Below are 17,126 nucleotides of genomic sequence, written 5' to 3' on the forward strand. Positions count from 1 at the left end.
TTAAGAGGTCAATCACAACCGGGATAGGCCAGGAGTGGAATTTTAGGTGCTCCTTATAAGGTGACGGCTCCCAAGACAAGCTTTTAAAACTTGCTCAGCGAAGTTAATTTGATTTAACCCAAAATATTAACACACAGCGTGACAGGACAAACCCACAAACAAACCAGGAGATAGCTGGGATTTTTATCACCACAAGCTCCCAATTCACGAGAATTTAAACTCCTTTTTTAAGCTATCAAATATGACAAAGCAATTCCCCCACACACACACGTTTGCTTTTGCGCTCAGGTTTTATTCATCATTTTTAACATCCTAATCCAATTTATCGACGATGAATTTCACGGCAAACCCACGAAACATCTTCGCCTGAGAAGCGACCCCGTGGCAAAAAAATTCCAGACAACATTCAGGAGCGAGCAATGTAGGGCCCATAAATCACATTACTGTACAGTTTGGGATTAGGATGAGTTGCCACTGGCAACAGAGCCCAAAAAAAAAAGAAAAAAATCAATTCTGTCACTATATATAGAGAATTCTCGTAACCTCAAACACAGCCAATGCTTTCAGCAATTTGTCTCAGAGAAGTATTAGCAGGGCCAGCGTGTGAGCAGAGGAACACGACATCCACACACAAAACAAGGCTGAAACAATGGAGTTTTTCCTTTGGCGGAATAAAAAAAAAAAAGGAAAACAAAAAAGGGAGAGCCAGAAAGCTGCCGGGGAGGGGGTGAACATTCATTCCCCCCTTTTCAAAACACAAACCTCTGGATGGAATTGATGACAAACGCGGAGATTGGGTTTAAATGTATCGCAAACGATCGCTAACGAGGGTTTGTTTTAAATGGGAAACTAAGCAAACATTAGGGAGAGAGAGACAATTTTGACCAACACAAAGGTGCTTTTTCTAGCCCTGATTCATCCCATGCAAGGCATTTCCTTTTTAGAGGAAAAAAACTAGGATCTGGGAATTCAGCTGGAGCGTTCAGAACACAGGGATCCGAGGAGCTCCTTTGATCCCCGTTTGCTGAACAGCAAGAAGCCAAGGCACATTTCAGCAGCCACTTCTTATTTCACATCCAGGAGCTGCCAAATGTTTTGTAGCAGCAACAGCCACCTTGGAGCTCTTCCTTTGCTCGGCTGTCACGTTTTAGGAATCTTGACAGAGCCACCCAGGTGCATTACAATGGCTTTTTCTCCTTTCTACTTTTAATACAGGCACTTCATTTTAAAATGACGCCCTTCACAAGGTTTCATTGTCAAATTCTGAATTTTAATGCACCAGACGGGTAATAATAATTACTATAATGGTTTTTTTTTTTTCCTCAAAGCACAATCCTCTAAGAATACAGTACGTGCACTGTTATTTTTTTGAGTTAGTAAAATGTAACAGCTCAGTGAAAATATGTGGCTCGATTTCTAAAATCTGTGTGTAGATACATCAGAATCACAGAACCACTGAGGTTTGGAAAAGACCCAGATCTGAGGTCAGAGTCCAACCTGTGACCCAACACCACCCAGGCAACCAGACCATGGAAGGATGATCCTCCCTGAGGGAAAAACACAGCTCTGGTCCTTAACTGGAAATTAAGGATCACTTTGGAAATAAAACTAAATTGGAAATTCATTAGTGAAAACAATACTTTTGGGGAGTAGGAGTACGATGCAGTTGGAGTGGTTTTCCTGAATGAAAAGCTCCAGGAAAACCAGAACAGGGTTGTTAATACAGGTAATCATGGAATCACAGAAGGGTTTGGATGGGAAGGGACCTAAAAGATCATTAATTCCACCCCCTGCCATGGGCAGGGACAGCTTCCACCATCCCAGGTTGCTCCAACCTGGCCTTGGACACTTCCAGGGATCCAGGGGCAGCCACAGCTTCTCCGGGCAACCTGTGCCAGGGCCTCCCCACCCTCACAGGGAAGAATTCCTTCCCAACATCCCATCTATCCCTGTCCTCTGGCAGTGGGAAGCCATTCCCTGTGTCCTGTCCCTCCAGGTCCTTGTAAATAGTCTCTCTCCATCTTTCTTGTGGCTCCTTCAGGTCCTGGAAGGCCACAATCAGGTCACCCTTCTCTTCTCCAGGCTGAGCAATCCCAGCTCTCCCAGCCTCTCCCCGGCCAGTCCAGCAGCACAGCTGGGTGCAGGGAAGGCCAAAGGCATTCCAAACATCCAGGGAGCTGTGTCAACAAAAGAGGGCCCAGCCCTCCTCCAGCAGAGTATGAACTAACCTGCTAAATTTAGAAAGGAAAAAAAAAAAAATCCAAATTACAACAGATAAAATTCCAGCAGAGAGACCCATTTGCTCCCTGGAGTGTTTGGATGAGTGAGGACTCACTGGAAGAAAGGATTTGGTCTTGGATATTAAGTGGCCAGCAGCACTCCAGGAGAAGGACTTGGCATTCCAGCCAGCAGAGAACATCAAAGCACCCCCTGCTAAGGAAAACTGAGCTTTTTGGGGAAGATCAAAGCTCAACACGCTCCAAAATCTCGTCCTGGGGTGTTGAAAACACTCCCCTAAAACTCCAGGACAAAGCCCACGGTCACATTCCTCCGGCAGCAAACCTTGGCTGCAGGACACACGAGGCCACGGTCACGAGGCCAGATCTCCCCAGGAAACCAGGAATAACAACATCCCCACGCTGCATTCCAAGGAAAAGAAACATACCTTCACTCCTTGTGAAGATGAAAAGGAAGGGAGCAACCTCTTGCAGGAGAAAAGGGAGTGCAGAGCAAAAAAAATCAAAGGACATTTTTATCAGGCTTCAGCACCGCACTGAAGGATGCAAAAACTCTTTATGCAGAAATCCTACTGCTTTTTAGTAGTATTTCTTCAGTACCTCGTGGCCAAAATGCTACAAAGCCAACAGACAAAGAGAGGGTTCAATTCCTCTTCAATTCAATTCTTCATTAGGGACCAACTCCAGTTACTTTTCCCCAGCTGTTGAAACACCAACTTGAACCAGTTTTTGCATCCTGGACTCAAAATTCTGCAGAATTCCAAGCGAAGACTGGTGTGATCACGAAGATTCTGTGATATTATTCACCTCCTCAGCAGAAAAAGCTTCAAATGCTTAGAAAAACCAGAGTATAGGGCCTGCTTTGTTCCCCACACAATAGCAATTAACCACAATCTGCTGGCACATCAATTAATACAAATAAACACGAACAATTTTAAAGTTTGAGGGGGGATTTTAGCCTCTTTGAACATACATCATTCAAGCTCTGCACACATTTAGCAAGACCAGAAGTTTTTAGGAAGATGCTGCAAAGCTCAGGATCAGGCCCTGCATCCCATCAAGGGCTTCCACACCTTTTACACGGGGAAAAAAACATCAGATTCCCAAATCTGCCTTTATTTATAGTGATTGGAGAGACTCAGCAGTTCCCACATCATCACACCCCTGAGCTTTTCATTTTTGTTTCAAACACACAGAGTTTGCCTTCACTGGGGGCTCCAAGAGGGCTGGAGAAGGAATTGGGACAAGGGATGCAGGGACAGGACAAGAGGGAACAGCTTCCGACTGGAAAAGGGGAGATTTAGATGGGATTTGGGGAAGAAATTCCTCCCCTGTGAGGGTGGCGAGGCCCTGGAATGGATTTCCCAGAGGATTCCCCATCCCTGGAAGCGTTCCAGGCCAGCTTGGAGCAACCTGGGCTAGTGGAAGGTGTCCCTGCCCGTGGCAGGGGGTTGGAAGGAGACAATCCTTCAAGATCCCTTCCAACCCCAAACCATTCCAGGATTCTGCCTTATATTCTACTTTATTCATCCTTATATTCAAACACCTTTAAAATCACTTTTGATGTGAGACCACCTTAGAATATCATCCCCTCAAGAAAAACTGTGGCTCGTTTGGTGTTTTTTGCCTCCTCCTTTCCCCCCCCTTCAAAAACACACAGAGCCAGCAAAAAAAAAAAAAAAAACACCCTTATTTCTTCTCAGGATTGGATGTATTTAAACATGCCAACATTTTCTCCACTCACACTGGCTGGCAGCTGGCAGAGAGAGGCAAAAATAACTCTCCTCAGCGGCTTCAGCGCCATAAATCTTCGAAAGTCTTCTGCATGGCTGAGCTCCCCTCCTAAAAATGAGACACCAACGCGTTTTGTCTGTCTCATTAAAGGGATGTTTGCTGCGAAAAAAAAGCGCAGGAGGAGAGGAGTGTGTGAACAACCTTCCCAGGGCCGCTGGGGATTGGACCTCGCCGTGTTCTCACAGCAAGGAACACTTAAAATAACTCCAAAGGTTCTCTCTGAACGTTATGAATGATTTTTTTTTTTTCAGAGGCTGAGGAGAATAAAATCTACACCCGGGAAGAAAGGCTGGATTTCAACAGGTTATTTTTTTTAGTTCTTTTCACTCTCTCCCCTCAAATTTTATTTGGAAATATTGCATTTATTTCACAAATAAACACAACCCACCACTTACAACCCTTAACTCAAAACTTTTGCTCTCTATCTTCAAATTTTATTTGGAAATATTGCATTTATTTCACAAATAAACACAACCCACCATTTACACCCGTTAACTCAAAACTTTCTACCTTCAAATTTTATTTGGAAACATTGCGTTTCTTTCACAAAAAAACAAAATCCACCATTTACAACCGTTAACTCAAAACTTTCTATCTTCAAATAAAATTTGGAAATATTGTATTTATTTCACAAATAAACAAAACCCACCATTTACAACCATTAACTCAAAACTTTCGCTCTCTATCTTCAAATTTTATTTGGAAATGCTGTGTTTGTTCTGCAAATAAACACAACCCAACAATTACAACCATTAATTCAACACTTCCACTCTCTCCCCTCGAGTTTTAATTGGAAATATTGCCTTTATTTCACAAATAAAAGCAACCCAACACTCACGACCATCAATTAAATACAAACCTCCCCCCAATTTTACGTATTCCTACTGTGCATTTTGAGAAAAATAGTGTTAAAATTTTAAAACCTACTCTAAAAAACAATCAGAAAAACATAACACTGAGCTATTATAGACCAGTTCCGTTTACAGCAGATATTTGACTGGACTAACTTGAGTTTGAGGATGTTTTGCCTTTCTCAACAGCCAATTTTGAGAAGTTTAAATGCAGAACAACTTTTCTCTGGGCTTTCACTCTGCGGTAAGAGATCAAGAAGATTAAAGAAGCTCGACTTCAAGATAAAATAAAGGTTAAAAATCAGATGTGTCTTCATCAGAAAAATAAAATTAACACGTGCAATGTAAGGTAAGAAGGGGGAAAAGTCCACTGGGAGTGGGAGAGGCTGATCTCGAGGAGCAGCAGCCAAGAGAAACACAGTATATTTGGATTTTTTCTGGAGAAAACCCACCAAACCAACCTCTCTTTTTACCTCTGCCTCCCCTACGAGGAGTATTTCCACGACACATGATCTGATAATCCCATTTCCCTCAGTTTTAGGAGGAGCATTGAAAAGCCACAAGTTTCCAAGATGGAAAGACCAACTGCTCCCTTTGGATTCCAAAGCTGGACTTGATCTAAATGCACCAACTCCTAATGAAATTCCAACAAAGCTCCATCAGGACACTGGTGAAATGAGTCTATAACATAAATTCCATGTGTTCCTTTAGAGAACCTTCAGGATCCATCCTGAGGGCAGGTTCAATCAGCCTTTAGGAGCCCCAAAATACCCACAAATTCCAAATATAATGTAGAGCAAAATAATCAAAGCCACTTCAGACACAACTATTATCACATTCTCCAAGTCCCACAACAGAGGCATCTTATTTATTATAATTATTATTATTATTATTGTGTCTTGGAAGCACCAGCCTGGGACATTCCCTGTGTTACTGACCATGGACAAGGGTTTATTTTCCACCCCACTCCAGTTCTGGGGCACAAACACCAGCACTGCCAAAAATCAGAGTCCCCAATGTCCCAGCAGGGATTTTGAGCCTGACAAAACCCGTCCCTGTTCTGAGCCAGCCAAAAGCACCCTGGGGAAGGTGTGGTGGTGCAATCCTGCCTCCTGCTCCTCCTCACCACACCCTCCTCCCCCAGGCCAGGGGGGGAGAATCAGTGCCCTGAGGATGGATCATGGAACGGTCCAGGAGACACGTCACCACCTTCCCCAGCACCAAAACCACTTCCAGAGGGGAAGGCAAGGCTGGCACGGAGGGGAGGGGAAGGAAAAAAACAACGTGTTCAGTGTTGGAATGAAAAGGGAGCGTCTCGAGGTCCCAGGTCACGGCAGGTCTTGCACAAAAATCTTCTAAAAAGGCTGAAAGATGCTAAAAAAAAAGCACCATTGGCAAAGGCAGCAAAACCTGCCAGATCAACCCAAAAAAACAGAGCAAAAGGCTGAGGGTGGATATCAGGGAAAGGTTCTTCCCCAGAGCACTGGAACAGCCTCCCAGGGAGGTGGTCACCAAGAAGGGTCTGGACAAGGCTCTCAGGGACATGGTGGGATTTTGGGATGTCCTGGGCTTGATGATCCTGATGGGTCCCCCCAGCTCAGCATTTTCTGTGATAACACTGTAAGAAATCGGGCCAGGATGGACTAATTGTGTCTGGAATGACAGGAATGCTCTTCCTCTTCCCAGTATTTATCCTGACAGTTTGTGGTAATCCCAAATCCTTCAACTCCCCTCACACAGGGTTTTCTGAGTTGGGATTGAAAACACTTGGAAAACCTTCATCCCGAAAGGGATGGGACGAAGAAGAGAGAAAATCCAAGATGCGGCTTGGGGGAGCGAAGGAAGAGCTTTCTGTGCCTTTAAAATTATCCTGGGCCATATATCCTAAAATATATATCTATAGATATCTAAATATAGATATAGGTGGACTATCAGCTACACTTCACAATTGTCACCATAAAAACCTGCCCCAAAAGCAACTTTATAGCACTTCATGGCTGGTTTTTTAGAGCTCTGCCAAGTGAAAAAATGACAGTGAGCTCCAGGAAAAGCCATGCTGGGCTAAAATTCAGGGGGAAAAAAAAAAAAATCCAGCCCACACGACTTTCTGCAAGCTCAAGAATTCATTCTTAAAAAGGGGGCATCGAGCCCAAACTGAAAATGCAACTTTTTGCTCTGAGAACCCAAATTCTCTTGTTACTATCTCAGAAGGCTAAAAATACAAGTCCTTAAAAATCAGACTTTTGAATTGTTGGAATTGCTTTAATGACCAGAAAGCTCATTCAAATGCAAATCTCAGAGCTAAAAATGGAGGGAAAAAAATTAATTTGCCTTCTGGTGGGAGAAGGGGGTTGTTGGGGTTTCATAAAAAAAACAAAAAAAGAATCTTCTTTTAACGATTTAACTTTCATTAGTTAAAAGCTACTTGGAAATACTGGAACAAGAGATCCATTAATTTTTGTATGGCAGGGATAAAAAAAAACAACTCCACAGTGCCAGGATAGGCCTGAATCATTACACTGTGGCCATGTTTATACTAAAATTCTTTTTTTTCCCCCCTCAAAACTTGAACTTCCACACCCAGTAGGCAACAGGGTTTTTTTTAAAAGTACATTCCAAGCTTCCCTCAAATAAGTTGCAGTCAAAACATCCCCAGATTTTAATTCCATCAAGAATGTGAGCATCTCATTAAAGGGCTGCCTAATTATAGGGAACGTGCCCAGGCCACAGATTCTGTGGGATCTTTACATGGGATATTATTCAGAAGGAACAGCACCAATTTCCATGAAAATTTCTGAAATTTCTCCCTATTTAATGTTGTATCAAAGAACTGTGTCCACAATTAATGAGCAGAGCTCAGGAAAGAAAAAAAAGACAAAATACAAAATAAACTCACAGTACTCGAAAAGCTCAAGCCAAGAGGAAAGAAATGTTATAAACTCCTAAGAAAATGGAAAGTTTTAAAGAAATAAATATACTAATCAAACAAAGGAAAAGCTCCTCAAGTGTGAGTCAAACCCAGACTAAAATAACGTATTTTTCAGTAGTTTTTCTGATTCTTCTGCTGGTTTCCACTTGCAGATTTTAGAACCTGCAAGCCCAGAAAATCACTCAGCTCCTACTTAGATAAAACCCCAAACACCAGAGGCAGGAATTACATCCCCTGAATGCAGGGAATGACCTTGAAGGAAAAAGGAAGGACACGTTTCCGAGGAGAATAAAGGGGGAAAAAGAGAGATGGACCTTCCAGAGGGATTTTAAAAAGGGGTCTGATACCAGAGGCAAACAGGCTTTGAGACAGGGTTCAGGAATATCCAAATAAATTGGAGAGACTGGGAAGAACAGGGAGAAAGGGCAGGAAAAGGAAAGCTTTCTCCTGATTTTTCAGCATCCCTTACGGCATCCTAATAAATAGGGCTCCAAACCCCTATAAATCCATGTTATTTTAGTTTTCTGGGCTAGGGTGAAGCTCCTCCCCAGCACAGGATCTGTTCCATGATCTGCTGGATTAGATTTCAACGGGAATAAAAGTTCCTACTCCAGCCAGAACTCCCATAAACCTTTATCAGGGACCTGCCAACACGACGGCACCGACAAATTCCACGGCGGGAGTACAAAGTATATCCGAGAGCAAAAAAAGCCTCCCTGGAACTCTGCTAAGTGGAGCATAACTCAGAGCACCAAATGACATGTTCAAACGAGCAGCAGCTGCCTGGTCACGGATCCAGGTTCATTCACACTTTTACTTTCTTTTTTTAAACCCCCCCCGGGCTGCTCGTTGGGGCTTGTTGTGGCAGCACGAGACACACACGAGGAGTGCTCCGGCCTCATCCTGCCCATAAAACCACAAATCCTGCCCTGGAATTACTGATTCCGTCCCAAATATGTTCCTGGTACACCTCAGCAGAGCAGAAGCAACAGAATCCAAGACCTGGAAGGGGCTTGGATTGTTCAGGAAGAGCCACGAGGTCTCCCCGCTTGGCGAATAACTCACCTTGCAGCTGAACATCAAATCTCAGAAACAAAGGGCTAATTAAAATTCAGCTGGGTAGAGAAAGGGGAGGGATGAAGCACCTGGGAGGAAAAACTACAACTAATTTCTCAAGAAGTTGATAAATTGAAAAGAAGTGGCTCAGAGGGAAGAGCTGTGGGTGGAAGGTAGAAAATACCCCCCAAAGAGGAGGAGAGAGGGGAATTAAACAGAGTGAGAGCAGCTTTACCAAAAATAAGCAGGATGAATGTACAGTATGCAATATAATGGACAATGGGAAGATACTTTAAATAAGAAAAAGTCAGGAAGAAGAAACCACAAGGACAGAAGAGGCAAAGGAACAGAAGGAAATCTCTGCAGGTAGATTTGCATCTGTATCAGGAGCACAGGTAGGTCATGAGCCTGGGATTTTGGCAATTCTTTTCATACTATGCATGGAGTTGAAAGCAAAAAAGAACCACTAAAACTAAATTCAGGACCCAACAAATAAAAGGACCGTGCTGTTATTCCATCTCAGCCAGAAATCAGGCCATTTTTTACACCTTATTTCAACCTGCTCACAAGGCTGAAGCAACACAGGATCAGCACATCCAGGCAGCCAAAATGAGTTCAGATTTAAATCAGGTGGAGATTCCAGAGCTGGAAATCCCAAAGCAGCAGCTGTGCCTTCCACAGGGGCTTTAGGCTGGGCCTAAACCCACATCAAGCTGAGATGCTGCTGCCCAGCCTTGCTTCCCTCTCCTTCCTCCTCAACTCTCCTCCCTCCCATTCCAGCAGGGGCACTGGATTTACCAAAAAACTTGGGAGAAAAGGCAGGGAAGGTTTGATTTCAGGTGGCTGAGCTCCCTAATCCATCCTGCTGCAGCAGAATCAGCTGAGCTTTAGCCCAGACTAAAGTCCAGGCTCTAGAACACGTTAGAACAGACACGTCACCACGAGTTCATTCTCTCTGGCAAAACACAAATGGGAAGCTTCCAAAAGGACATTTTAGGATACCCAAAGCTGGAAAGGCCTGTCAAGTGCTTTGGAATAGCAGGGCCTAAAATTCAAGGTAAAACAACCATCAGTTCACAAGTGTGTAAAGTCTTAGCATATAAACACCTCAGAGAAACACCAAGTTGAATTAAAAGGTGGATTATACAGAGTTCTTTACAATTCCATGTTCAGCAACCCAAGGGCCACTGCAGGCTCTGGCTGTGACTTATTTACTACCCTCAGTCAGATCAGGCAATCCTGAAAGCAAAATAAAACACCTGAAAATTGCCAACCCCTCTGATAAATTCAGCCTTTCATAACCCAGCTGGCCCCTGGAATTCCAAACTAATTCATTCCCTGCCTAAAAGCAGCCAGTGGGGACAGAGGGAAGAAGCACCAGAAAAGAAACCTAAAAGGTTTTCTGGTTCACAGCAACAAAACGTGTTTTTTTTTGGGGGGGGGGAAACCCTCTTTCTCCATCACCATGGCAGAATAACAACCTTTTTTATAGTAACACCAGCACAGATGTAGCACATGAAGGGATGTGACAGCCTCAGTCAGCTGCAGCAGATAAACATGTCACGCCTAAAGATGCTGAAAGAATCCTGAATCACTCCTTCCACAAACTCCCCACTCACTGAGCACCCAGAAACGGAACCCAGAGAGCCAAACTGAGATGACAAACACAGAAATGTGCTTTCAAACCTATTTGCTAAACATCTCAAACACTGTTTTTATGGAGCCTTGTCAAGCCCTGAGATTTCAGCTCTAGTTGCTGCTGAGCTTCCCCAGGGAGACCCGGGAGTTTGTAAGGCTGAAATGTTGATATTTTGGGATGTACCAGAGTTTTACAGCGTGTCAGAACTCCCCTAATTCCCAGCCCAGTTTCCCCCAGCACACAGTTGGATCAATCCTAGGTCTGCTTCCCACAAGCACAACGTGTTCCCTCTTTTTCCTGCCCTCCAGGACCTGAATCTGGTATTAAACTCTGTCTTATTAGATATATTTTAGATTTAAATATATTTTAAATGCACTAAACTGGTGGGTTTGTCTATGTAGAGCCCTCACAGAGATTAAGGATCTGCAGAGGGGCTGGAGACACCTCAACCCTGACCAAGAATCCAGCCTGGAATAAATAGTTTGCTCTTCATCCTCTCCAAAATGCTATAATTTAAACCTCTCCCAACTCCAACCATTTAAAGGAGTGCTCAGTTTTGCATGAAGATATCAAAGCCATTGGAATGGCTGCCAAAAATCATCTCCTAATACACCAGACAATGGGTTTATTCTGCTGGAACTCTTGTGATCTTTTCCTTTTATTGCTGCTTTTTAGTTGCATAAAAAACGAACCAAAGTGCTGGAAAAAAAAATGCAATTCAGAGCTTTACATCCTAAATAAACCCTATGGTTTATAAGCATTGTATATGGAGCAGTTCTGTGCCAACAAACACAGTCATTCTTTGCAACAAAGTCATGTTTTAACCCAAGCCCTGGTTCAGTATTCCCTGTTGCCACTTCAGTTTCTGGAATTCCGAGGACAAAGTTGTGCCCAAAAGCTTCCAAAGTGCTACAAAATGCCCAAAATTCTCCTCCTAAGTCTTGACAAGCAAACAGCATTCAGCTAAAATTCCTTTTTACTGGACAACAGCAGGGGGCTTCCTAGAAAAATAATCCCTTTTTCCAGAGGCAGAGAAGATCCTGTGTGTGGTTCCAGCTTTCTGGAATGCTCTGGAATCACGGTGGCTGCCCCTCCTGAACACAGCCCGAAATTCAAGGGCCATTATTAAATCCACAGTGATATTATCAAAGTGATGACATGACGAGGTTGACACCCAACTTCTCCCAAACATCACCCCCTGACCAGCACAGGACGAGATTCAATTAAATCAATTAAAAGGCCTCTGCACCACAAACTTGTTTTTTAACCCAAAATCTCTTGTTCTCTCTCGGTTTTTTTTTTGCTGATATTTGAACAAATCGCCGCCACAACTGAGCTGTCGCATCCAATCTCATCACAACAAATGTTTAATCTGTAAATCCACACAGCAACCAGTGCTCAACACGGGCTCCACACATTTAGTGGCCGTGGCAGGGAATTCAATATATTAAATACATTAACCTGGTTTCTTTGTCCCTGCCATTAAAACTCGCAGATTTAATTAACTGCAGCAATTAAATTACATTCAAGGAAATTAAGCCCTGTGCCATCTTTCAGCAGAACACACACTGAAAGGTTTATAAGCTCCTGAAAAACCAGCAAGTGCTACAAAACCTGGCCTAGAGCAGCAGGACCTGGCCTAGATGTTCTAAAAATAAGTTTCCATCCAAGGGGGGAAAATTCCTTGGATCAGCCTGTTCCTTATTACTCAGCATTTGTGACTTAAACACAATTTTTTTTTATCTAAGGAAACGAACACTGGGATCTTTCCCATAGGAAAAAGTGTTTCCACCCCCAAAAAACAAGGGGGAGAAAGCTCAAGCCCTGAAATTCTGATCTATCAGGAGAGGACACTGGGAGAGCAGGACAACCAACCTGGCAAAGCCAAACACTTGCATTTTATAGACAAACACAAAGCAGGAAATCTCATTTAAACAATTAACAAGCGGACAACACTATTATTGCTGAATATTTCCCAGCCTGGAAATGGATCTACTGCAAATGGAATGATTAAACCTCCATGGAATTCCAGGTACCCACTGCCACCATGTTTTAAAAGCAAACTTTTCATTTCCAGAGAAACAATCCCATTAGGGAGAATTAATAATAAACCCCCACACGCTGATGGCGTGGAGATTTTCCCTCTTGTCCCCAAGCCAGGCAGAATTTGAAATCATAAATGCAAATATCTTCTTCCTCATGAAAAAATGCAATGTCTCGAAGTGCTGTTCAAAGCTCTCTCTCCCAAGACACAAATCAGCAGTGGCTTGAAAATATCTTAATAATTTTAGCAGCCTTTTACAACCTGTAAATCAAAGTCTGAGTCTATTATAAAAAGAAATAAATTGCTGAAAAGTCCAGGGCTTTTTCTATGTTGTTTGTGACCCTTTTTTTTATTTTTTAAACGTTTCCCCCACTGAGGAGAAGAAAAAATGGTTTGCATTGTGTGAGCTCCAGTTATAATTTCCAGCTGTGTCAAAACTTTAACAGCCCAAAAGCAGGAAATCCAAAGAGGAAATTCCATCGTCAGTTCCTGAATTTTGCAACTCCAACGTTCTTCCAAAAACTGGACCTTAAAGGAATTTTGGGAACGCTTTCTGGAGCCTTACCTGATGTCTTCAAGGAGCTCACATTCTGCTTGGTGCTTGGCCTGAAGTTTTGTCATCTGCTCAACCTGAATGTTTTTTAGCTCTTGTGTGACTTTCACCTACAAAAAACCCCAAAAACCAAACCACAGTTAAATATTTTCTGTATCCCAGTCAAATTTCAACAAGAAAACAAACAATTAACCCCACTCTCTAAGGCTTCAGGAGGTTGGCATTATATTTTTAATATGGGTGTAGTTTTCCTTGGGGATCCTGAAGGTAAAATTTCAATACTTTTGGGAACTACTTGATAACTGGCAGATTGCACCAATGTCTTGGGAATGATTTTGGAAGGGAACCTCGGAATTGTTGTTATAAAACAAGAGCTCTTGGCATTTAAGCCCTCTGGTGATCCCAGGGAATCCATGGATCAGCCTAAAAAATGATCACCACAATATCTGGAGATATTATGAACTCCTGAGCACAGAAAATGCCAAACAGTTCCCGCAAAGGGGGAAGAGGGAGGAAAAATTCCATCTCCCTCTTCTTCACCAGGCAGAAAAAAAGCCCCTTAAATCCCATCAGTTCCTCTATTTCAACTCTGAAAACCATCCCCCAGCAACAAGCACAACCACGACATCACACCAAGACAGGTTTTTCACATGATACCAATAAAAGAAATCACATGTGTGCCCCTGATTTTAAGCAGAAAAAGGGTCTATTTTTAACGGGCGCTTTCGGCGGTTTTTGTTTTTATCTGTGTGTGAAAAAAAAAACCCTCCTCGAAATAAATAAACACACACAGGACACGTAATGGAAATAACCTGAAATGAAGTAACGCAGGCGAGGAACGACCCGCGTGTGAAATAAATAAATAAATAACGGGAATTTAACTGGTTTTGTTTGACAAAAGCAGAGTCCACCCCCTAAAACGAGACAGGAATGAGCCAAGGAGAGATTTCCCACTGCGGCTGCTGCCAGGGCAGCTCGGGGCATCACAAGGATTCCTGCTCTTCCTCCCTTCCCAACCTCTCCTGGCCAAATTATCCAGGTCCCCACCTGGCAGAGCCCCGCGATCTCCTCGCTGGGAAACCCCAAACGTCACGTCTGGAATCTCAAAGGGGGCCGGGAATCACGGCCCCAAAGCGCCCAACATCCCCAACATGGACCAGGCACAAATCCCAGCCCCACGGAGCTCCTTCTCCCGGTGGCTGCGGAGGAGCGGCGGCTCCATCCCGAGCCCCGCTTTGCTCCAGCTCTTCCCACACACCAGGATAAACACCCCATAAATCACCCCACTCCAGCTCCAGCCTCCCGGATAACAACCTGCCCACCCCAGACCAGCCACACTGGGAACGGCCTTTTTTCCCCCAATTTCCATCCCTTCTCCCGTCTCTTCCCACACCGGTGTGAGGCACCTCACGCTCCCCTGGAGCTCGGGGCCACCCAAGAGCCCCCCCAGTGCCTCCGCGGGTTGTTCCCAGTACGCGGGGGAATGGGGGTGAAAACGCTGGACAATTTGGGCTGTCCCTGTTCCCTCGTGCTCCTGACACACACTGGCATGCTCTGGATCCCTGCACCAACTCAGGACGTGACCTTCTTCTCCAAGACACCCGACCCATCGCTGCTGGCACCAGAGCATCACCCAGACGCAGCCGAGCCCCCCAAAACCGCAGCCGGTGCCACCCCACAACCAGCACAACACAACACCTTCCCCTCCGCAGTCACTGACCCCCCTCCCAGCCCCTCCCGGCTCTGCTTCCCTGGGAGAACCCCCGTGGGGATGCAGGGGGGTGGCTCGGATGGGGTCACCGACCAAGCGTTGCCCTCCTGCACCTCCACCCTCCCCAGCCCTTCCCCACCCATGCCCCGTCGTGCCTCCAGACCTCACCTTCCCGTTCCCAAGCCATCCCACCCCACCACCGACCCCCGGCCCTCCATCTCCAGCTTCCAACACCCCACAGCCACTTCCCAACCCCGATGTCCATCTCCCAACCCCGATGTCCACCTCCCAACCCCCCCCCAGACATTCCCCCATCACCCACCTTGCAGGTCCACCCTCCCCGAGACCCCGCACCCCCCCGGTGCCCCCCGCACCCCCCAATTCCCTCCCAGCGCTCGGCTGCCCCTCTCCCGACCCTGCCTCCAGCCCCCGCCGCCGCACAGCCCACCCGGAGCCCCCCTCCCCACTCCCCCCCGTGCCTTCAGACCGCGAACCCACCCCATCCCGTTCTTCCCCCCCCTCCCAAAAATCCCCCCCTCCGACCCGCATCGCGCACAGCCCCCCTCCCCGGGGCGGGGGTCCCACCTTCCTCGGCGGCGGCTGCATGGTGCTGCGCTGGGTATCCACATCAATTCCCTCCCCCCGGCAGCAGGATGCGGCCCCCGCTGCAGGAGGAGGAGGAGGAGCAGGAGGAGGAGGAGGAGGAGCAGCGGGCAGCGACCGTGTCGCTCCCGGTTCGGGGCGCGTCCCGCCGGGCGGGAGGAGCGGGAGGGAGGGGAAGGAGGGAGGGAGGGATGGAGCGGGATGGTGGCGGCGGCGGGGATTGGGGGGGATGGGGGCAGGCGAGGCCGCCTCTTCCTCCCGGGCAGCGCAGCAGCGTCGCGGCGCTGGGGAGCGCGGAACGGGAATGGAGGGAGGCGGCGGCGCAGGGGGGGAGGGAGGGGAGAGACTTCGGGAAAAAGGGGGGGAATAGGGGAAAAAAAAAAAGCGAGGGGGAGGAGGGAGGAAATAAACGCCGGGAGCGCCCTCGTGCGGACACGGACGGGACTGCACCGCCCACGGACGGGACTGCACCGCCCACGGAGGGACTGCACCGCCCACGGACGGGATTCACCGCCCACGGACGAGACTGCACCGCCCACGGAGGGACTGCACCGCCCATGGCCGGGGTTCACCGCCCAGGGACGGGATTCACCGCCCAGGAACGGGATTCACCGTCCAGGGCCGCCGCCATGGGCTGGGGCGGGGCGGGGGCGGCACCGACGGGGACACGACACGGGGGACATGACACGGGGGGGCCGCCAGAGGGCGCGGGGGGGACATGGGGTGGGTAAAGGGAGGGTGAAGGGGGGATTTGGGGGTGAACGGGGCAGTTTGGGGGTGCTCGGTGTGGGGCGCGGGGGTGGGCGCAGGAGGGGGATGCGCGGGGTGTGATCAGGGCACGGGGGGGAACGAGGGGTGCAAGGGGGTGCAAGGGGGTGCGGGGGTGTGGGTAATGGGGGTGTAGGGGATGCGGATAATGGGGGTGTAGGGGATGTGCAGGGGGTGTGTACAATGGGGGGTAGGGGGCGTGTAGGGGATATGCAGGGGGTGTGATCGGTGGGGTGTGCAAGGGGTGTGCAGGAGTGGGAACGGGGGGCGCAGGGGTTTGCACGGGGTGTGCACAATGGGGGTGCAGGGGTGTGCTCGGTGGGGTGTGTAAGGGGTGCGCAGGGGCTGCAGGGGAACTGGGGCTGCAGGGGCGTGCACAGGGTGTGGACAATGGGGGTGCAGGAGGCACGTAGGGGATTTGGATAATGGGGGTGCAGGGGATGTGCAGGGGATGTGATCTTTGGGCCGTGTAAGGGGTGTGCACAATGGGGGTGCAGGGGGCGCGCAGGGGTGCGCGCAGGAGGGGGTCGCAGGGTTTGGGGCGGGTGTGCACAACGGGGGTGCATAAGGGGGAAAAGGGGGCGTGCAAAGGAGTTTTCACGGGGGTGCACAGGGAGAGCAGGGTCGTGCTCGAGGGTGCGCAGGGATGCACGTGTAGGGTGCACAATGGGGGTGCAGGGGGTGTTTAGGGGTTGTGGACAGTGGGGGTGCAGGGGGTGTGTAAGGGGTGTGCAGGGGTGTGCGCAGGAGGGAGGTGCAGGGGCTTGCAGGGGTGTGCACAATGGGGGTGCAGGGGAGTGCATGGGGGGTGCAGGGGCGTGCAAAGGGGTTTTCACGGGGTTCGGGGGCGTGCAAAGGGGTTTTCACGGGATTCACAGGGTTCAGGGGCGTGCAAAGGGGTTTTCACGGGGTTCAGGGGCGTGCAAAGGGGTTTTCACGGG

The 17,126-nt window shown here is 47.5% G+C and overlaps 1 protein-coding gene across 2 annotated transcripts in view; it reads right to left on the reverse strand.

Moving 5' to 3' along the window:
- The window catches only part of FCHSD2 (FCH and double SH3 domains 2), a 110,570-nt gene extending 94,908 nt beyond the window's left edge, over positions 1–15,662 (reverse strand). The window contains exons 1-2 of one of the 2 annotated variants that reach the window (XM_027699771.1): positions 15,400–15,662; positions 13,116–13,213 (exon numbers count right to left, since the gene is read on the reverse strand). In XM_027699771.1, coding sequence (XP_027555572.1) covers positions 13,116–13,213; positions 15,400–15,420 — 119 coding nt within the window. In that variant the 5' untranslated portion in view covers positions 15,421–15,662. The remainder of the gene's footprint in view (positions 1–13,115; positions 13,214–15,399) is intronic. The other variant, XM_027699772.1, reaches the window with a different exon arrangement.
- Between the last annotated feature and the right edge of the window lie 1,464 nt (positions 15,663–17,126).

The sequence above is a fragment of the Neopelma chrysocephalum genome, unplaced genomic scaffold (assembly GCF_003984885.1).
Source record: "Neopelma chrysocephalum unplaced genomic scaffold, ASM398488v2 Primary Assembly neopelma1_141, whole genome shotgun sequence".
NCBI lineage: Eukaryota > Metazoa > Chordata > Aves > Passeriformes > Pipridae > Neopelma > Neopelma chrysocephalum.